The sequence below is a fragment of the Streptopelia decaocto genome, assembly GCF_964273445.1.
Source record: "Streptopelia decaocto genome assembly, chromosome: 6".
NCBI lineage: Eukaryota > Metazoa > Chordata > Aves > Columbiformes > Columbidae > Streptopelia > Streptopelia decaocto.
The window spans coordinates 46,858,691-46,881,210 of NC_138660.1; the positions used below are offsets into that span (position 1 = coordinate 46,858,691).

At 36.2% G+C, this 22,520-nt stretch overlaps 1 protein-coding gene across 2 annotated transcripts in view; it reads left to right on the forward strand.

Annotated features, from left to right (window-relative positions):
* SLC25A12 (solute carrier family 25 member 12) overlaps window positions 1–22,520 on the forward strand; it is a 49,962-nt gene that overhangs the window by 13,362 nt on the left and 14,080 nt on the right. For both annotated transcript variants that reach the window (XM_082056500.1, XM_082056499.1), the window contains exons 5-13: window positions 6,585–6,724; window positions 9,526–9,672; window positions 10,675–10,813; window positions 12,145–12,238; window positions 12,875–12,959; window positions 17,962–18,046; window positions 18,498–18,656; window positions 21,920–21,972; window positions 22,165–22,245. In XM_082056500.1, coding sequence (XP_081912626.1) covers window positions 6,585–6,724; window positions 9,526–9,672; window positions 10,675–10,813; window positions 12,145–12,238; window positions 12,875–12,959; window positions 17,962–18,046; window positions 18,498–18,656; window positions 21,920–21,972; window positions 22,165–22,245 — 983 coding nt within the window. The remainder of the gene's footprint in view (window positions 1–6,584; window positions 6,725–9,525; window positions 9,673–10,674; window positions 10,814–12,144; window positions 12,239–12,874; window positions 12,960–17,961; window positions 18,047–18,497; window positions 18,657–21,919; window positions 21,973–22,164; window positions 22,246–22,520) is intronic.

Consider the following 22,520-nt stretch of genomic DNA (forward strand, 5'->3'; position numbering starts at 1 on the left):
GGAATTTAAAATTTACTATTGGTTTCTTGCTTCTGCAAAATTAATTTTATTGCATTTATTACTGTATTTAATAGTATGTTGTAACATGTCAATGGTACCTATTTTTGTGTTACAGTTCCCACATTTAATGCTGCTTTTTTCTTCTTAACATGGACTACTTATTTTTACTTCATAGGCATATCACACAAATTATGCATGTGGGAAAAATGTGAATGATGACATATGACATGTTCAGTATTTGGTAACTCTGCCGTCAATTTCCAAGTCAGTCTTGTGGCCTGTAGAGGCTGTTTTATGAGTCCTGCACTCTTTCATTTTCACACCACATAAGCAGAAATGTAGAGTTTATTTTTATGTAAAATCCGGAGAATATATAAAATTAAGTCTTAAAAGTTTTAATAAATTATTAGGAATATACTGAAATGGAGTAGCTTTAGCCAATTGGTGTGAGAATTGCTGTCAGACAAGTCAGCTCTTCTTCATGAGTGTCTAATGTATCCAGTATCTGCAGATGAACCATGTTGGTTATGTGAGCAAACATGAGTCAGGATTTTCTAGCTCAGATGCAGTGCTATGTGGATGTGATTGCATTAATTCCAAAGGTAACTCAAGCCACTAAGTCTTGCCAGAAGTGGCATGGATTTACTGAGGTTTTTCTGCACTGTGCATCTGGAACAAGGGGTGGAAGATGGAATCAACTTCAGTCTGTTAGGTCAGTAAGTTGGACCCAACACTGGCCTTGCTGGATGTGAGATAATGTCTCAAATCATTTGGGTATGACTGTGTGGTATTTTTAAAAAATATCCTGATTTAATCCCATTTTCAGTTATTTGGAGAAAATTAAATATACTTGTTGATTTTTTAGAGCTGGCTCTGTATTTGAAAGCATCTTACTCCACTTGGGTTCATATCCCTCTTTTAGGATTTATTTACTGACATGGACTTGGGCCATACCTGAGCACTTTTGCTTCTTGCAGTTCTCTTGAGCCTCAATCTGCCACTTGTCTCTTCAGAAGTTTAGCTTCCAACTCTCCAATGAGGAAACTATTAATTAAATTGTATTACATAAGAACCTTTGTCTTACGAGTTGAGAAATAGAAGAGGACAAAGAGTTTGTGATTCTTTATAAACCATTTGGTAGAAATACTTGTCAGCTATGCTTTGCTGCTCACTGTCTTTTTCCTTGTCTGTGCAATATCATATGTTAATGGGCACTGTTGAAACAGGAAGCCTTCTGTCACTGTAATGTCATCTAGTTTCTTATTGCTTTGGAACATTTTTCGAGGAGTTTTGGACATGCAGAAATCCTGTATGAATGACTGCCATAAATATGCAGATGGTGTGCTGCAATATTTGTATAGAAGGTCCATTAGAAGAATATGAAATTGGACCTACTTTGTATGAGCAAACTGTACAGCATGCTCAGGACTCTTCACATGTTTCAGTTGCACTGGGCTTGCTGTCAGCTTGGTGAATAAAAAGCAATAAACTAGCTCTTTTAATAAGACATTGATACAAGTGACAGTGTAGCTTAAATGACTTTTTAATCATGAAGAAATAGAAAAAAGCATTTATTTTTATCTGGGAGAGAAAGTTCAGATTTCCCTTAATCAGGGCACAGAGTTTGAGAACACTGGAAGAAGGTGAGTGAGAAGAACAAGAGAAAGGAGTTGAAAATATGTTGTTATAGTTCTTTGCTTTTGAATAGTATTTTTCAGGAATTACAGGTCACTCCTAGTACTCACTCCTTTCCCATTTCCAAAAGAGCAGTTGGATTGAAAATGCTAACATTTGGATTTAATCTTATGTACTCTGCTTTATAAAATATTATTTGCAACCATAAAAGCTGGAAACCTTTTAAAATGTAAAGAGAAAAATCTCATAATCACATGGCTACAGATCTGAGGATATAAGAAAAACGCCATGTTTTTATAAAGTGTGCTGTAAGCTAGAACTGCTATTTTTCTTGGCTTCCTGGTAGCCCTGTATTAGTTGTCTGTTTTCAAGATGTGTTTTGCTTAACACATGCAGATAGTGTAGGAAACAGCACTGTATGTCATGACTTTCTTTTGTCCTCATGTGTTTTGTTTGTTTATTTCCTGTTTTACGATTCTTTCAGGTCTAAACCACAGTTCGTAACACTTGTCAACAGTGCAGGATGAGAACACCTTCTTATTTTTTACAATAATAGTAGTAATGGTATTAAGTTCAAAACCATAGTTCAACAAGAGAAAACGGAAATGGAGAACTCCACATTAAAATTATATATATATTGACAATTTGTTGTTATGGCTGTCACTAATCTTAACCTTAAACAGAATCACTAATCCTTTTAAAATAAGAGCAGAAATATAATTCAATTATTTCTAGTTTAGCTTAATCACTTTTCTTGCCACTTGTCATTTTGCTCTCCTGCCAAAGTAATTGTGTTATTTACATTTGGATCACTCTTCATATGCCTCTGTTGCATCAGGTACTACAAAAAAAGTCTTTCTGCCTGTAACGGTGATTTTTTAATTCATGCTTGAAAGTGAGAATATGTAAAATTTGCTGTTGGCAGAAGCAGAGAAAAAATAGCAACAGAGAAAACATTAAAATGCATTACGTACATTAAAGCTGAAATAAGTACAAATGGGACTGTATATGACTGAATAGATAGATTAAAAAACAAAACAAAACCAAATCCGCACTATTAAACAAAAACCTCTAGCATACTTATGCTAGTACTTAAAACTATCACATTTATATTTTTATGTCTCTGACAAGCACGATTGATGTCTCATCACTGGTGTGAGGGAATGGCAAACTCGTGATGGCACTGGAATCATGTGAAAATTCCTCTCTGCTTCTTGGGGAGCTGATAAGTCACAATAACAGGTACTACCTCAAGGCTTCCTTGGGGTACTGAGCTCATCCCCACCATGGGCCATCAACAAGACATCATAGTGTTTGTGACTTAAAGTATTCTTCCTCCTGTGAAATTCAATATTGCCTAAAAACTTTGTTTTTCTTATATCGTTTTTCTGAGCCCTATAGGTAATGGTGTTTGAGGGCGGTTGAGCCAGTTGTGTACGCTGCCTGCAGATAGCTGCTCCAGGCATCTGTAATTTGTTTAAAATGATTGGGTGGGGAAATTCTGAAGCAATCTTGAGAGAATGTGTGCCGCCTTGGAGGTAATGTGCTAGTGCACTAGAGTAGTAGGTTTATTGTTCCTGGGTCTGGTGGTAAGTTGAGTATGTCATCAGGCTGCTGACTTGTATGCCTATCTGAGAACAAAATGCGTTGCTATAAGCCTGGAGAGAAAGTTATCAGCTCAGTAGGAAAGAATTCCATTGCGGAAAGGTGAGCAAAGAGTAGGAGAAGACATTAGTAAATGAGCAACATGTGTTTACAGGGACAATGAATGCATTCTGTAAAATGTCATACTAAAATGAAAGGGTTTAAAAAGAATTTGCTGTTTGCCCCCTACAGAATAGCTCTGTTGGGCATTTGAAGTACTTGTAGTTTATCTTAATTTAGAAGCATTACTGGGTTTTGACAGTGAGATAAAAAAAAGGCAAAACCCCCCAGTATCTGTACCTTAATGTTACGTGTTTTCTTTGTCGTCAGTGCTTTGCTTCTGCTGTGAAAAACATAAATTAAAAATAAGACATTTGATCATAATTCAGAGTGGTGAAATGTAGGTGATGATCACATTATGTATAATTTCTGAAATGAGATTGTCCATTTGCTGCTTCTCATCATGTGAATTGTTAGCTGTGGTGGTGGCTACTTCCTTTAATTTAAGAAACTAGCCAACAAAATTGGATTTAAAAGGTATTCTTGATATATTGTGAAGAAAGCATTGCTACTCTTGAGTAGAAGTAGTAAATTTTAGTGCTTATCTAGAGGTGTCTGAGAATCCCAAATGGCTTTGGAAAATTGCACTTAGACTTTCAATGGTTTTACTGTGTTAGTTATTTACAACAGGTACATGGTTTTGCTCCTGTACCCCAAATGTTTCATAAATAAAGCCAACATGGAATCAATTAAGCATTAGATACAATAACATATCCTTAAACCCAGACTACTGTAACACATGTGGTATATGTTACTGATTGTGAGTGATTGACTGTAGAAGGAAAATGGACGGCACCTCACTTTTCAGAGGAGCAACGGGCTAATTAATCTGCATACCATTTCTTAAAGCTAGTTAGCCACTACTGGGCTTCCTCAAGTATCAGAACACTCAACTATTGAATATAAATTTATTAATTCATTTACCAGTATTATGTGCTGAAGAATCTTTACTTGTGATGTGTTGACAACTAGTTGCAAACATTTTTAGAAGGAAAAATCAATAGCGTAGAAAACCCATTCTTGGTTGTTTTAGTAGTATACAATTAAATGCTTGAGGGCTTAAGGATTATTAAAAATAATTGGAACATCTGTCTATATGAGCGTGTATGAATAATTTATCATATGAACAAAAAGATGTTTTTTTTAACCTTTCTCTAAGTCTAAAAGAAACAATCATTGGAAACAGTTGAAGACACAATTTAAACTTTCTAGCTGCTTCAGCATGTTCTTTCCTAAGTTTTCATGAGGAGAACTCAGTGTGTATGAGAAGTCAGTTTTAGAGGTGTGTGGGTAGTCACTACTTGGCACCCTGTTAGTTCATTAGTAGCCAACAGACCCCACGAAGCAGACCTGTCCTCTGGGCCATTCACAGTTCAGTGCCGTCTGGACGCTCACTGTTGACCTGAACTCAGCTGTTCATGTTTGTGCTACATGGAGACTCTGGGGAGCTTTGTCAGAAGCTGCAGTGAATCAGTGGTAGGTGGGGAATTTAAATTTACATCTCCCGGTTCCTTCATATCTAGCAATGATGAATAAATCTACTAGAGACAAAACTTTTGAAGGAAGTATGGCAAAATAGTGTAGCACTGTGTATTGGGTGCTTTGTCTCTCATTTTCTGAACCCTCACCTTTCATATTGATAGCAGTGAATAGATATGAGTGGATAGGTACAGGTAGTCAAGGTAGTGTTAAGTTTCTTGTTTGTCCGAATAACTCTGTTAGCCTACCTTGCAGTGGAAACTGTGGTTTAAATTGGAGTTTTTTGACTACAGTCTTTGTTTGACTTTTTACTAAGGGCTAAATTACACTTAAATCACTTACTAGCCATAATCTGCCATTTGAATATGTAGTCTCAAACTACCTGTGAAGCAGGTGGTCTGGCCAAGGAATCCTACTTTGTATGTCCCCATTCTGAGACACATTTATTCTGAACTTTTCCTTTCCTTTCCTCACCGGCAACATAAAACTGTACAGTGATTTGCCTCAATTTGATCTAGAACTACTAGAATGGCTATAGAAGTGAAAGAATGATTGAACCAGTCCTTTAGCATAGAGAAAGCAACACATTTGCTCCAAGTAAATAGTTCATGATGGAATTATCAAATGATATTAAAGTTCTTCTAATTACATTTTGTCTTTTAGCAGAACTGTTTAAACATATAGAAGAGGTGTATTTTCAGCTAAAATACAGGGTGTTTCAGAAAGATGGACACAATTGGAAATCACTATATTTTTTAAATTGGGTCCATTCTTTTGAAACACCCAGTATTTTGTACTTTATTTTAAATGTAAGCTGTATACCATATTTTATTTTGGTTGTTAGCAGGTTCTAGGTTAGCTGATAAAAGCAAATCAATTCAAGTACTTTGGTGTAGATCTTGGAAAGTCTTTCCATGGTACGGATAGATGTCCAGTGATGCTGTCTGTGTGGTTGGATCATCTGCACCAAAGGCTTGTTTTGCAGCACGGCGATGCTGTGTATGAATAATGTATGCTTCTTTTTAGATGAGTTTTTTTTGACTGAATTCAGATAATATGTTTGGCATTGAGGTTTCAGTTGTACAGTACACATACAGAGAATTCCATATTCTGAAATGACAGGTTTTTTTCTTTACCTCTTTTAAAAGAGGACATCTCTATCTTCACTTATCTTAAAACATTTTAATAACTGAGACTACCAATTATGTTTTATAGGATTTGATTTTTGTACTAAGGCCTTATCAAAAGCTTCTAATAAGGTGCTTTCTGCTGAGTTAATGATATGTTTTAGATGGCATTTCTTATACCTATCTTTAATAGACATATTCAGACAGTGTGATTGTAATAATCAAGTTTCAGTCAAACCATACTTAGTAGGAAAAATATTGCGTGAGATTGTAATGCAGGTATTTGTGCTCTTGATAAAGGGCTTAATTTGACTCCTAGCAGAGACAGAGAACCACTATTGATTTTTATATCAGAATGCAAAATAGCTCTTATTTGTCATGTATGAGGGAAATTGCTTCTTAATTAAAACTAAATAAAACACTCACTCCAAGGTTTTATGCAGTAATACAAAAAGTATCATGTTGTGTTGCAAATGCGTTCTTATACAGATCTGGATAGGTTTGGTTAGCAATTATTCTTAACAAATTAGAACACTTCTTAAACAGCCACTTAAAACATCCTTTGTTTGTACCCTTCCTGGAATGTTTGTAGATTTACTGTACCCCAAAGCTCACTTGCTGTTTTTCCCTCCCCCAAAGCAAATGTCAAAGAAATATTTGAACAAAGTCTTATTCATCTTCAAATCCCTTTCAACTGGGACTGTGAGTTCATTCGCCTGCATTTCGGACATAACAGGAAGAAGCATCTTAACTATTCAGAGTTCACTCAGTTTCTTCAGGTCAGTTATTAACCTTCTTCCAAAGCAGAACTGAAATTCATTTTCACTTCTAATTATACACTAATACCATTATAAATTTCAAGCTTACTCTGGTAGTGGTAATCATTATCTGATACTAATCCTGAAAGTTATGATGAACTGTTATTTCCCATACCAGTTCTGTAAGCAGTGTGTATTCATGGTGCTTTAACTTAAATACCATCCTATAAAAAAATGGAACTAAATATACTGTTTATGAAATGAACCATTTACTGATTGTTGTTAAACTGGATTGAGGGTCTGCTTTTTCTCTCATAGGAATTTAATAGCAAAACTAACCTCTACCAGAGAAAGATATCATCCTTAATATAACCAGTTGTTATTAACCATATAACCTCCCATAGAAAGGTTTTAGCTTCTGAGTTTTTCTCTGAGTTTTATAAGTGTTATCTTATATACTTACCCTTGTTTTCTCTCACTGGCACGCATGCTACCACATATATATTGGGAGTTCGGTCTTAAATACAGCCAGCTTTGCAGGAGGCAAATCTGCTTTCCTGAGATGTTGCTGAAATACCCTTTAGGGATTGAGCTTTAAAGATTTTTACTCATAGAACTAGACTTTGTGCTAAGCCAAAAATTTACAGTAAAAACATATTATGAATTTAACATTATATTAGAAGGAAGTAAAGGAAGACATCAGTTATGAAGCATGGAGGAAGAGTAAAGCAGAAGAAATGTACGTTATAAGTAATGAGAAAGGAGTTCGTAGAATTGTAGGTAATTGCACTGAATTCCATAAATTAACATGCAGTGATCACCTAATGACATAACTTATAGTTTTCTGTCTAGTAGACCTGAAGAAAATAGATGATGCACTTTCAGAGGTGGCTTTTGATACAAAATAGTTTTGAACATACTGTCCTGAAAGTACGGAGTGATAGATGGAATAATTCGTAATCATTGCCCAGGATAAAAATAGATCATGGAATCATAGAGTAGTTTGGGTTGGAAGGGACCTTCAAAGGTCATCTAGTCCAACCCCCCTGCAATGAGCAGGGACATCTTCAACCAGATCAGATTGCTCAGAGCCCCGTCCCGCCTGGCCTTGAATGTCTCCAGGGGTGGGGCATCCACCACATCTCTGGGCAACCTGTGCCAGTGTTTCACCACCCTCATAATAAAAAAAAAATCTTTTTTTGCATCTCTCCTCTTTTAGTTTAAAACCATTACCCCTTGTTCTATTGCAACAGGCTCTAGTAAAAATTATGTCCCCATCTTTCGTATAAGCTCCCTTTATGTACTGAAAGGCCACAATAAGGTCTCCCTGGAACCTTCTCCAGGCTGAGCAACCCCAACTCTCTCAGCCTTGTCCTCACAGCAGAGCTGTTCCAGCCCTCTCATCATTTCTGTGGCCTCCTCTGGACCCTCTACAACAGGTCCATGTCTTTCCTGTGCTGAGCTGTGTCTAGGTCTAGAGCAGACTCTAGAAAAACGTGTCTAGATGGGATCTGAAGTTTCTGTTGTAGACTGAGACACTGGAGTTTGGCACAGACTTTCAAGGCTGCGGTATAACTTGATGTCACTTCATAGGAATAAACTGTGCCCTGCATTTGATACTATGTATTTTAAGTGCTTCCAGGCACAAATTGAGGACACTACTGCAAAAAAACAAACAAAACAAAACAACAACAAAACAAAAACAAGAACCAGATGGCTATTGAGAAGAATATTTTTGCTGGGAATCTAGAACAAAGTGATGAATATCTGGTTTTATGTATATTGTTCCAGGATACTGTCATGTAAGATACAGTAACCACTTACTATCATCATACAATAAAAGCGCTTAGTAGAGAAGGGTAGTATGGCCTGCGGTAATTTCAATAAGTACACAAGTTGGATATTGTTATCCTTCCTTTTAGATCGGGTTGTTTTTCTTATTTGGTCTAACAGCATGCAGTGGGGTTTGGGGCTTGGTTCAAAGCAGGCTTGTTGCACCCTGATCTAGAAATCCTTGATCTTGAGGTTGTAGGAGTTGAGAAATTACTATAAAGGTGATATAAGCTAGATAGTTTGCCCTCTTATTGTCTGTCAGAACGTGGTTATTATTTTAGTTGCTTCTAGACGTCTGAATGACAGCTGAATGTGCTTTATTGTTTGCTTGAATAGAAGGAAACAACTTTTTCTGGACGTAGAATTTACAGGCATCATTATTATCTTGAGGTTAGGTTACTGCAGTGTGCTTTGTATGAAGGTTTTTTACAGATTGTATAGGAGTTTTAAATTGCCTGAAATGAGTGACCATTTCTAACATTATGGGAGGTAGCTGTTGGGGGCAATCTAAATCTATATTATGTAATTTTCACTGTCCTCCTGTTTATTTTCAAGTACTTTTCAATGAGTTAGTTTATAATAGCCCAGTCATATTTTCTCTCGGATGTGTAAGAGATCAGCTCACTTTGAGTCTTTAAGATCAATATCAGAAGTTTCTCCAGCAGTTAAGTATTTAATGAAGGAATAGATAGCAGACAGGACATGGGTATGTGAAAGTTTATTCCTCCAATCATTTAGTGAAAGTGCGTATTTCCTTACAGTTCAGTTGAAGCATTTCTTTAACAGAGGAAGGGCTTTATGGATACAATTAGTATGCAGAATTTTTGTTTTAGTTGAGCTGGCTTTTAAGTTTAAACTGCAGTTGTGCTGTGATCTACATGCACAGATGTATTGAGGCACGCTGTAAGAATAAGAAATTAGTGAGAGTTTTGTGAACAATGAGTTACAGAATTTGCTTCTAATCTGCTATTTCTGAATGTTAATTCTAGGAGCTGCAGTCAGAACACGCAAGACAAGCCTTTTCATTGAAGGACAAAAATAAAAGTGGTATGATAACTGGTCTGGACTTCAGTGACATCATGGTTACCCTTCGCTCACATATGCTAACTCCATTTGTGGAAGAAAATCTAGTTTCAGTAAGTGTAAAGAAAAGTGCCTTGAATTCAGTGTCTAATAGCTGTAATGTTTTAAGATATCACTGTTTCTCTTCCACTCTGTCTTCTACCTGTTTACTCTTGCCTTTGTGCTAGAGATTATCACCTTCATAACAGAGTGGGCAGGTGAAACATGGCAGCATTCCTTGGCTGGAGTAGTTGAATAGTTTGGTAATCTGGTTTACATGCTTGAAGTGCCATTGGAAACGCTTTGAGGTAGTCTACTGTGCTTTCTACTAAAGCAGGGCAAACAGTACTTGGCACAGAAAGCACATTCAGTTAGGAGAAAAGCATCTCATTTTTGTATCGAGTATATGACAGATCTCAAAAAATGGAGACTGCTTACAGTTTTGTTGTTTTATATACTCTTACCTTTTTTTTCAGATCGGAATCTAGAGGTAGAGTGGTTATGGCTCTGATAGTCTGGCAAGGTCTATAGGTAAAGTAAAATTATAAACTAAAAGTATAAAAAAGTATATAAGAAATAGTTGTATAAAACATAAAGTAATAGCTTACTATTTTACCTATAAATCTTGCCTTGCCTGGCTAGTAAGGCATACTATCTTCCTTAAAATTTATAGTATCTACTAACTTCAGATTTTGAAATAAATGGTCACTGCACTGTGTGATGCAAGATATCAGTTAATGCCCTTATCTAAAGTAGCATTTACATGCATATCTCTATTAGAGAGTATTAGAAAAATACTCAGTGACACTCATTTGGTGTGTTTATTAGATAAATTGATTAGTAATCTACTTATATGATTATTTCCTGATTGTTTCCTAATGTTCAATTTTTACTAAAAAGTAGTATCCTGTCTAATAATTCTTCCCTCATGTTTCTATTAAAAATCTTTAAATTACAGGATTATAAAGATATATGTAATTCTTTCCTTATTTGTCCAAACAGATGTTTCTGTAAATTGTAATAAGATGTTTTAAAAGAGCTTAAGGCACTTAACTACATTAATTTAATTTTTAAAGGTAGCTGGTGGAACTGTTTCACATCAGGTCAGCTTCTCCTATTTCAATGCATTTAATGCCCTTTTGAATAACATGGATCTTGTTAGGAAGATATACAGTAACATAGCAGGTGCAAGAAAAGATGTTGAAGTCACGAAAGGTAAAGTACACTTACTACATTTTATTAATTTTTTAGTTCTGCCCAATTTGTAATCTGGTGTTGCATGTGGGTTAAGGCAAGTCAGTAGTTGCAAGAGTATGCGAGGTTAGGGCTACTGTGAAAGTATTTAAAGGGTGATTTTCATTCTCACAGGTTAGTAATGATTTTCAGCTACCTCATTAAGGAGAAGAATTTGGATTCTGGCAGGAGCTGTGTTGGTATTTTAATTTGAATGGAGAGCTGCAAGTCGGTGTAATATTGAAGATTTTACCACTTCTTGAAAGGAATGTGTGGTTGCTGAGAGATAGAAAGTTCCTAGGGAATGTGGTAGAATGGGTTAAGTTTGAAAATCCGTAATCAGTAATCTCCATGTTGTTTTCGCTCTGGTTACTTAATCCATGAATAAAACTTTTTTAGAAAAATGGTAATAATTTATAACTTCTCAGTGCTTACTTGCTTGAGTGGTTTAATATATAGTCTGTGTCTATTAGGATGTAGCTAATCCCTGTGCATATGAAAGGTTGCCATATTTCAGTCTTCCTGCAGGCATGGGTGGATTGCTTTTGTAGTCATTTTGTGACAGATTTTATCACCTGTTTTATTACCTGCATGGATGGGACCAGCCAAGCCTAAACTTATGTGTGGTAAAAAGCATGCCAAATTCCTTTTTTAAAAAAACTTTCCTTCTTTGTTTGGCTTATGTTCATATGCTCTGCCTACCTTTGTCCCTAAATGAAAGCATAAAATACCTGTCTTCACCCTCCAAAATGTGCTAACAGATTGCTTAGCAATGTTTTTTGATGCAGATGTATAAATATGTCTTGCTTGGATTTGTGTCTTGAAAAAAAGCTACTGTATTTTCGCTGCTAAGGCTTGTTTACTGTAGCTTGGCAGTTGTGTCATGAACACGTCGTGCTTCGGGCCATTCAGAGCTGTAATAGCAGAGAAAGAAATCTGGACATGATGGCAATGAATGAGTCAGTTTCCCTTAAAGCTGTCAATAATGGAGCATTATTCTGTTCTGTTTTGCAGAACTTTGAAAACAAGAATCAGAAATTGTGGTTTTATTAAGCTTACTAATCTGAGGGTTTATGTTGACTTTAATGAATTCTTACTGTAAATGAAAGTTGTGGAGTCAGACTTGCTCTGTGTTGCAAAGGCCAGTTTCAAGATAGTTGTTCTCCTAACGATATCTTTTCCTTTTGCGTCATGGATTTTTCTTCTTCATGACAGATTTCATTTTTATAATATTAAAGTTATTTGTGAGCATTTAAAGAGGAAATTTGACAAGTAACACAATTGCTTTATTTCTCTTTCCCTTTTAAATCCAGAGGAATTCACCCACTCTGCAATCCGATTTGGACAAGTTACACCACTGGAAATAGATATTCTCTACCAACTTGCAGATTTATACAGTGTTACTGGGTAATATAATAATTAATTTTATCATTTTACAATCATTTTGCTGCTTTCTGTGTGAAAAATACTAAATTTCACCTTAATTTTTTAAAGTTTTGTGTTCCATTGTATTTCATGACAGTAATTTATTCAATGTAAACTCTCTTTGGTGTATGCACAGGTTTTGTAAGTGAATTGTGTGTATTGAGCACAATTATTAATTGTCATATTATAGATATATTTATAAAATAGCAAAATACCTTACAGTAGTTGTAAAAGGCCACAATACAATGGTATTATTAACTTTAGGTATTGATGGTGTTTTGCATGGGTCTTTAACACATATGAAATTGTAAGTAGGAACACCTAGAAGTAGTTTAACTTCTGTATTATGTTCCTCATTACTAATAATAAAGATTCTGCTTCTGAATAATCCAAGCCCCCTTTATCTCCTCTTGCGAGCTACGAGAAGAGAATGCCCTTTGATCTCCAAGCATTCTTTGTGGCAGCGTAGCAGATTTCTTAGATGCGTGTTCAAATGTGACAGATGGTTGTTTTTAAACTCAGGATGTATTCTGTGGGGTGTGGCCAGGAATACTGGATTGAATATGTTTGATGTTTTAAAATCTAACAGTAATTTGCTTTTCTCTGTCTTGTGTAAAGGCGCTTGACTTTGGCAGATATTGAGAGAATAGCCCCGCTGGCTGAAGGTGCATTACCTTACCACTTGGCAGAACTCCAGAGGCAGGTAGGGAGAAGAATAGAATTGTGGAAGTGAATGTTTACATGTACTTGCATATGAAAAATAAGAATAGTACACTTCAAACAGATTCCTAACAAGTGAAGCATGCTGTATATATTGTTGTAAGGGTAGAAGTGCGGCAGACTATTGAGTATGTGTCTAAGCAAGATACTAAATGTCATATTGAAGGATGGCCTGTTTAAATATGAGCATGCATAGATACTTGGATGCCTTGCTGGGAATACATTTGTTTACTCTTGAAAAGGCCTTTCAGCTCATTAAGTAATCTAACCTTGTATTTATAAAAATATTTTTAGACAAGAAAAAATAATAGTATTAAATGCAAGTGTGTTCTTTTTCAAAAAATTGGGTGAAATGATTTGCTTAACCATTTAACTAAAATGGTAATGAAATTTTACTGTACTTGTTGGCTATCTGACCTAAACAGTAGAAGGGGAATTCAAATTTATTTGGACTGATGGAAGGGGTACACTTAGAAGATGAACAAATATTGGAGTAGAATGTTAATCCTTTGTTTCACCAGACCTTTACATTAATGTTTGTGAACTTTTATCATAGTTTCCTTATTAAACATATACGTGTACAGTTCAGCGTAAGAGCCCCAGGCTGTGCGGCAGGATTTTGAATATGAATTGTTCTTGCTTGGATTTTTTTTTTTTTTTTACAACTGTAAAAACTGAAGATTTAGGACCAAACATTATGCAGGTGTTTAGTTTATGTTTAGAGTTTCCACCACCATTACTGGGTACCATACTGCTCTCTTTTGAGGTATAGCTTTCATGTTTATGTTAAAAATAAATCTAGATTTCGGAGGTTTATATTCACTAGATTTTTGGTTCAACATATAATCCAAAAAGTTTTCTATTGCAAACAGGTCTGTGTAATGCTAGTTAAGTTGTGAATTATTTTTTACCTTAACCTTCACCTAAGGTTGAATCTGAAATACCACTGATAGAAATGATATATTCTATTCCATTATATTCTAGATGTATTCTAGGGAAATTCTTTTTCTGGAGCATTTTGGAGGTGACTGCTCTCACGAGAGTCACTCAGGGGGAATGAACTGTTTCTAATGTGAATATAATAATGCAGTCAAGAAAATCCTTGAAACAGTTACACAGCAGATTCAGAAAGCAGGAGACATGAATTACACACATGAAAATACAACAGTGTTCATCTGAACCAGTGCATTTTGCTCCAAGTACGTCTCCACATCCCCTTTCACTCTAATATACAAAGGGAAGTAGGATGTCTAATTCTTAAGATCTTGTATGAACCGATCCCATAGTTCTGACTAAATACATCTTTGTGTATGCAGTAGGTAAATACAGTTTCTCATCCTGAAGGTTCTCTTTTTCTTACAATGGCTAAACAATTCCAATTCTCTCTCTTTCAGTCTGTGTTAAGAGCTTATAAAGTGCCTATCAGGACCTTGGAAGGCTGATTCCCAAGTAGGCAAAGCCTGGCTGGGGCTGGTTCTGCTCCCAGCTGCCCACACCTCGTGTGGAATGCAGGCAGCTGAGTTCAGGAATCAGCTGCTGAACAGCCACATCTCGCAGCTCAGTATTGACGGCAATCTGACGCTACTGATGAGTTGTGTTAGAACACTGCTCCTGAATTGCAGTGATTCAGCAACTGATTCCGAGGTAGCTCAGCTGTCTGGGCTGTGTGGCAGGAGGACGTGCAGCTGGCAGCAATACCTTTGTCAGCCATCCCAGGCTATGCTGGCTCCCGTAAAGTGAATTTCGGATTCTCAACCTGGTGATACCCGTGACAGATAGAACTGCTGCAGGATGGTCTGAGATAAAGTGGCAGCACAGTGCAAAATCAGCTGTGTCTTGTTCACTGTGTGAATGTCCTGTATTTGCCAGTGGCTGAGAGGTCCCAGGAGTCTGTGTGAAAATGAAAACTTGCGTTTGTAAAGCCTTCTGTGTTTCAACTCACTTTTTATACATGTTGCAGCGAGGTTGCTTTAAGGAGTTATAGCCACTATGGAATCTGGTGTATGTATCAGTGACAGGAAAATCTTGAATTAGTTCAACTGCTATCGTCGAAAAATTGTCCTATACGGGACTTAGCAAGTCTCCCATGTGTGGGAGTGTATTTTGGTTACTGTTATTACAGGTGGATTGGATCATTCAGTTCTCTTAGAAACAAACTGCTGTGAAATGGGGTGTCTGATCTGTTCTCAGTGTTACCACTCTGTTGTCCTCTGGTGATTCGACATATCTGAGCCAACGAAATAAGTGTCCAAAACCTATTTAGTGATCACAGTCTTCCTGTGTGTTCTTGACGGGAATGATGGAATGGATTGATGCAGAAATGTGTATACAGTGTTTATCCAGACTAATGAAAAATATTTTTTATGAAGTTTTGTAATCACATTCCTAACCACCAACTTTGGTTTTCATCAGTGTCTTCATGGCACTCACATTTCTGAGTAGGCAAAATACTAACTTGCTTTATTCGATGCTTCAGAATTACCTTTGTAGCTTGGTGCTGCTATAAAATGAGTTCACTGATAGAAGCTTAACTCATCAGTAGAACAGAATATGCTGTTTTCACATTTTTGGACTAATACATTTTATTTTCATCCTATTCTACATTCTCTGCTAAGGGAGGACAGCAGAAAGCAAAGTAATTTCATTTTCTTTGATTTATATAGAACAATCTTTTACTTGACCTCATTCTAAGTGAACCTTATAATTCTTTGTTTAACTGTATTGACAAAATGAAAGATAGCCCTTAGTGGAAGAGAGAATATCATCCCACTGAGGTCCAGCTGTCCCTGGAGAATGAAAACAAGTCTGTAGTCACATTTATCTGATTTAAAAAATTACTTCTTAGAGGAAAATCTACATTTTTACATAAACTCACTGTATGTAGACGTGGTGAAAATGGAAATTAGCCTGCTTTCAACCATGTTTACTTTATTGTCAATTTTTTCATTGTGCAAGATTTTCTTAAAGCCTAGCAGCTGAATATCCTATGGGCATGACAGCTACAGTAATTTTCTGTTTATAAATATTCATGATTTGAAAGCTATAGCATTAATTACTTTCATTTACATATCCATCTGAACACACAAGTAAACTGCAAACTTTGTGAACGCTTATTTAATAATATACAAGTGACATTTCCTTCAGAAAGAATTTGATTTTTAACATTCAGTGACGTATTCATTAAGATTAATGTCTGAATGTAACGGCTGGATTTTGATGAGAACTGTGTGGAGCTTAGAAGAAAAAGAATAATCTTAGAACAGCTAAAAGGAAGCAGGTGTGCTAAACCATTAACAGGAGAAATTTTTTGTGGAATGAAGAACCAGTCCTGCTTCTAAGCCTTTTTGGGGTATTATTACATGTGTCTTTTATTTACATGAATAAAAAGAAATATCTCTGGAAATATCTCTGTATTTTAGAATTTATTTTTGTGGTTTGGGTGATGGTTTTGTTTTTAGATAGGAAAATTTAGCATTTTGAAAATAGTGAGCATATTCTTCAGATTTATTATTGCTTCTATCTGCTTGTAAAGGCAGTACATTTCATCTATACATTTTTATGCCCGTCCACATGTGCAGCTTATAATTGTCCTACCTAAAATTTTTCCGTTCTTCTCTGTTAAGCTATATTGTGGAAGTAAATGGTGGTAGTTATGTCTTCTTCTTCTGTGGAAAAAATGTATAAAATATAGTTCATGGTTTTTTACAGGTAATGATCCCATCTTAATCTCCTAGGCTTGTGTCCTACATAGCCTACATAGACCGTAACATTATAAAATAAAAGGCAGGTTTTTGTATAGCCAGTGTAGTACCAGTCCAAACACAGTAGCCTACACTAGGGTACATGCTGTGTTTTCTGTGGACATTCCACTTTCCAGAGCTTCAATAAGCCGAATGTAACTTGGCTGAGTAGCTTTGGTGAATTATCTGTGAGATGTGCATGTGGTGATTTTTGTGGAGAGCTCACCATGTGCATTGGAACAAAGCCCCTGTAGCGGCGGTCTGAGCTCTGCGCCCATCCAGCTGTGCTGTTGGGAGCACATCTGCTAATGGTACAGGGAGCTTTTAAGAAAAACAGTCTTGTGTTTGGGAGATGGGCCTTAGTATCCACTTTAATGTGGAATTCAACGGTTAATATCTTGGCCACTTATATAACCCAGACAGGTTATGGTGCATAATATAAATTCTTCTCTAATCCCATTATTTATGTTCAGAAGAAAATTTGGCCCATCTTGCATGCTTCTTAGTGCAAGTTTGTGAACACTTATGTCTTGTTTCAGTTACTTTGTTTCTAATAACCACATAATAATATGATTATGAGTCTCTCCAAATATTTTCTGTGCAGACTCGTGTTTATTTAGAACACTGCTGCATTTATAGTAGTGTATGTGATTGAAGTGAGTGAGGTCATAGTTGTGTCTGTAAATTATCAACTGCCTGAAAAAGTCTTGTGGAGAATACTGTGGGGAATAATTGACTTTTTGCTTGTTTTGAAATATATAGGATATGTTTATCCTATATATTAATGTATATGGAATCTTAAAATATATCCTGTGCTGATGGATGCTGTGTGTGAGATACTGAATTCCTTTTGAATTATTGAATTTTAATTGAGCCAAAAGGGGCTTCCATGCTTTACGAATTCAAAGGCAACAGAGTGGAAAGTAGGAAAGTTGATATAAGTTTCTGTCTGCCTTTTTGTGACCATAGTTTTTTTCAGTTATACCAGGAATATGAAAGGAAGAATATTTTCCGAGAGGAATATTTGAAAAATGTGCTTCGTTCATTAGGCATAATGGAAGTTATGTAGTATTTTTTTTCCTCCTTAACATAAAGCCATAAAGCTAGCAATTTTTATCAGATTCTTTCTGTAATGTTATAAAAGCCAGTTCACAGCCATCTTTGTTTTCCCATGCAGATTTCACACTTTTTCTTCTTTTTTTAATTTGTTTTTTTCCTTTTTTTTATTTTTTTTTCTTCACCAAGCAATCTTATGGAGAGTTAGGCAGACCGATCTGGCTCCAGGTAGCTGAATCTGCTTACAGGTTCACTTTGGGCTCAATTGCTGGAGGTGAGTAATACTTCTGGTTTCTGTTTTCAAGCTTGGGTTAGTTTAACACTGTCTTGCCAGACTACTTGATCTCATTGAAGTTGCATTTCTTGGTTATACACATAAAAAACTGGAGGGTGGAACCATTTTTGGTTGTGTCATTCCTTTTCTTCCCTTATCGCTTCTGCTCTAGTGTCCCTCCACAATCCTCTGAAACTCTACTCCAGTAACCAGTTTTCTTACTGGTAATTCAGATTGGTTTTCTTTGTTCTACACTATGTAATAGTGTAATCCATTCTCCTTGAGACTTTTTTCTAGACCTTCAGTATTGTCTTAACTGCAGCACATCAGAGATCTTACCAGCTTATATACTCTTCGTGTTTAAATAAATGTTGTAGAAAATCATCATAATAATTATATGCTACACTAACAATGTTGTTGCAGAAATAATACTCCAAATGCTTTCTTACAGCTGTTGGTGCTACTGCAGTATATCCCATAGACCTGGTGAAAACTCGTATGCAGAATCAGCGCTCCACTGGTTCAGTCGTAGGAGAGTTGATGTATAAAAACAGCTTCGACTGCTTTAAAAAGGTTTTGCGTTTTGAAGGCTTTTTTGGTCTTTACAGAGGTAAGTGAATAAAAAATATATCAAGTCAGTTATTTTCTGCCCTTTTTTTAATACCTCAACAGCTAGTTTCTTATGGGAAAACAAGGGAACTTCATATCATGTACAATTTTGCTTCTGTTTCACAGAGCTCAATATTTATCTTCCCTTGAGCACTGTTCATCATATACAATTGCTGGGAAAACCGGGCATTTTTTGTTGTTACTGATTTGCTCCTTGCTGCTTAGGCTGTTCAAAGTCCTAATTTCTGGGGTGTGAGTGCGTGGACATGATTGTTATTTCACAAACTTTTGGCTGGGGGCTAACATCAGGAGCAGATTAGCATCTGAGCTATAAAGATTTATTTTACTGCAAATATTTTTTGTTAAAAGATGAAAGACAGTAATTTTGAAATATACCTGTTAAACTGGATGCCAGATCTTACGCCTTATACTTTTGTTGGTAGTGGGACTTGTTTTATGATTTTATCCTGTGAACAAGAACTTGCATCCTGCTGTTATAATATGTTGCTCTTTTATACTTTAAAATAGCAACAGTGGAACTCCTAAAAGTTGTAATTTAAAAAAGAAAAAAAACTCCTCTAAAATACAGGTTAAGAATTCAACTTTTTATCAGTTTCATTAGTTAGACTGAAAGCCATCTTATATCTTGTTTTAGCTTAAGAGAAGGTTCTGAAAGGGTTTTTATCACATCTATAATGTGACACATAGAGAGTATATGCTAACCAGTCCTCTGAAATTGATTTTTAATTGTTATTTCACATAACCTAATGGAGTGCGCAAGTTTTATAAGGATCAGTAAGGTATTTATTAATTGGCACACATTTTTTTTTTAGTCGGAGCAAAGTCGCTCACTTCTGTGATGGCCACAGCTTGTTTTCTGCTTTGCAAAGTGTTCTGTCCCTGAGGACACTGGACAGTGCCTTTTAAGGACAGTATCTGGGAAGGTTTTGCATGTGGAAGTCTGTGGATCCTGGCTAAAGAGGTTTTTGTAATCTTGCAGGATTTTGCTATGCAAGTGAGTAGAGAGAGGAATGTATCAGTGAAAATGTTAATGCAATAGCTGTAATCACCATAAATTACGTCTTACTGGTAAAGCGTTTTCTTTTTGTTGCTGAATCTTTCACAGAGGCAAATACTCCTTGAGTTACATTTAGGAGACTGTTTCTACAGTGCTGTTGTATAGTACTGTTTTCTTTCTCTTCTTCCCCCCCCCGCCCATGGTTTTGCACAGCGGCTTCTAAGACTGATCATTGGTTATTTTTATTTTTGTTTTCTAACCTTTCTCAAACACCCTGAAATCAAAGCTTATTCCATTGATGAGTTAAAAGCAATGCTTTACACTTCAGAAAAAATGTGCTTGTTTGAAAGAATGCCAGTTTATTAAACTTTTTAGTAGTCTGTTTAATAATTGTCTTTAAGATTGTTTAGCATAAAAAGTTAATGTAGTTGTTTTGAAAATGTTACAGTTAATGGTCAGCATGTTCCTAAGGTCTTGGACTCAGAGTTAGGTGATCTGTGGAAATATGTTAAACTGAACAACGGAAACATGTAGGAGTGGCCCGTGGGTGTATTACTGGGTTCTTACATTCCTGAGCTGGATTGTCCCAATTGTACTGTAATATAATGGTACAATGTAGTCATGTACTGCAGTTTAAAAAATAGAACTGAATGCCTACTGGAAAGATCATATTTTAAAATGAAAACTTAGTGATTTTTCGTCAAGAAAATTATGACACTTTTGAATCCTGGCATCCAACTTCAGAAGTGATGAAGTACCTTCTCAGGGCCCTCACCAGCCGGCGTGTGGTCCCAGGGTCTCTGGCACAGCCGGTGTCTGCGCCCAGTCAGTTCAGCCGCACAGAATGGAGCGGGAGGATCGGCTTGTGGTGTTTTGTCTGGTAGTTTGGGGCTTTTAAAATGTAGGCACTGCAGAGCTGTGTTTTCTTTTCACGGTAGATCCGCGATTCAGGCTGGGAGGGCAGCATTCCTTTTTGTTATTGCCAACCTTTCTTTGTATTTAATAACTACCTTTCCTCAGCATAGCAAGTCTGTAAATCACACAGAAGGTAACATGTTGGAAGGAAACATTATACTGCATATATTAACTGCTGCTCTTTCTACGCAGGTGCATTTACTCTGAGCTCCCTTTTAAGGAAGTAGTATAAAAATTCTGCAGGCTGAGTACTTTGGAGATTTTTGGACATTTTAAATGAATTTTTAGCTGTTATTCTTTTCACTTAATACGTAGTGGAAAGCTGCATTGATACAGTTTTCTTGCTGTTATCTGATACTTTATATAATTGATGTGGGATTTTTTGTCAGTTCACTGGCAAACCCTTTGGGCAAACTGGTATTCCATAACCATGGAATAACATTAGGTAGTGACCACTTCTAATAAAAATAAGCCTTTTAAGTTTTATAATTTATACATATGCCAAAATGACTGTGAAGAAGGTGGATTTAAAAATAACAGATGCTGTTATATTCTTGTATATTAGGAAGTTAAGACTGCCATCTACTGATTTTTTTCTTAATCCTATTAGTTACTAGAAGTGTATGTGCTTTTGTCAAATGGCATTTCATTTTGATAGCAGCTATTTTCCCGGAGCATGGGCCTTTTCAAAATCGGTTTCTGTCCACTAATGCTTCCTCTTGGTGAGATAAAAAATGCTTAATATTATAGTAATAGGCTTCAAAGAAGTGCATGCTACCATGTTGGACTGAACAAGAGAAAATCCTTTATATCCTTAGTTGATTGCAGCCTTCAGGTTAGTGAGTCAAGTAGAAGTGAGTCGATGATCTGTCATAGTCATGTGTGTATCTCACAATTACTCTCCTATTTTAAAATGTAATTGCAGGATTTATGGGAAAGTGATATTAAGGAGCTAAAAAAGTCGAACAAACTTATGTAGCAGACATATCCAAGATGCATGTTCAGTCTTTGTGTTTTATGTTCTGCTTCCAGTTAGTGTAACAGGACATTCTATGTTCAGTCTTTACCCTTTTTTTTCCTTCTGTACGGCAACAGCATCAGGTGTTACTTGACAGATCTGGTCACCCCTTTCATGACCATTTTCAACAGAAATCTTAGTATAGGATTATACTGGTAAGAATATGCAGTGCTCTAGCATCATCACATACTTAGATTCCATCCACCTCAAAGGATACCCCATGTGCAGAAAGGCATTTCTGTAGAGCTCATATAATATACTAGTTTCTCTATTAGGAAGATAATGTTGCCTTACGATGTCTTTGTTTCTATAGGCTTGTTACCACAGCTGATAGGTGTTGCTCCAGAAAAGGCTATTAAGCTAACTGTACGTATCTTTATTTTTTTTTCCCCTGGCATCTTTTTGTTTGTTAACATGCACAGGATTTGTTTCCTAAAATGTGTGAAAGATGACCACTTACAAGCACTCTAATATATGTGGTTACAATTGTACTCGGTAGATGTTAATAAGAAGGAAAAATGACTTAAAATTGTGTGTAATGTATTGTATCTTTATTAGGTTAATGACTTTGTCAGAGACAAATTTACCAAGAAAGATGGTTCCATTCCACTCCCCGCAGAGGTCCTTGCTGGAGGCTGTGTAAGTATCTGTCCTGTATTCTTAGAAAAAACTGATTCTTGGTCATGTGCAGTATAGTTGGAATGACAGTTAATGGGTGTGCTTTGTCGACTTGAACAGAACTGTTGTTTTTTCTCCTCATCACAAGAATTTTAAAAAGTACTTTTTCATGTTTGGAAAGCTTTGCATACTTCTGAGTTGAGTTCCCTTGGGATTACATGCTTGAACAACTGCATTTGGCCCAGTTTCTAACTTTCAGTTTCAGCAGTGGTTTTATTCACAAAAGGCTAAAGAGA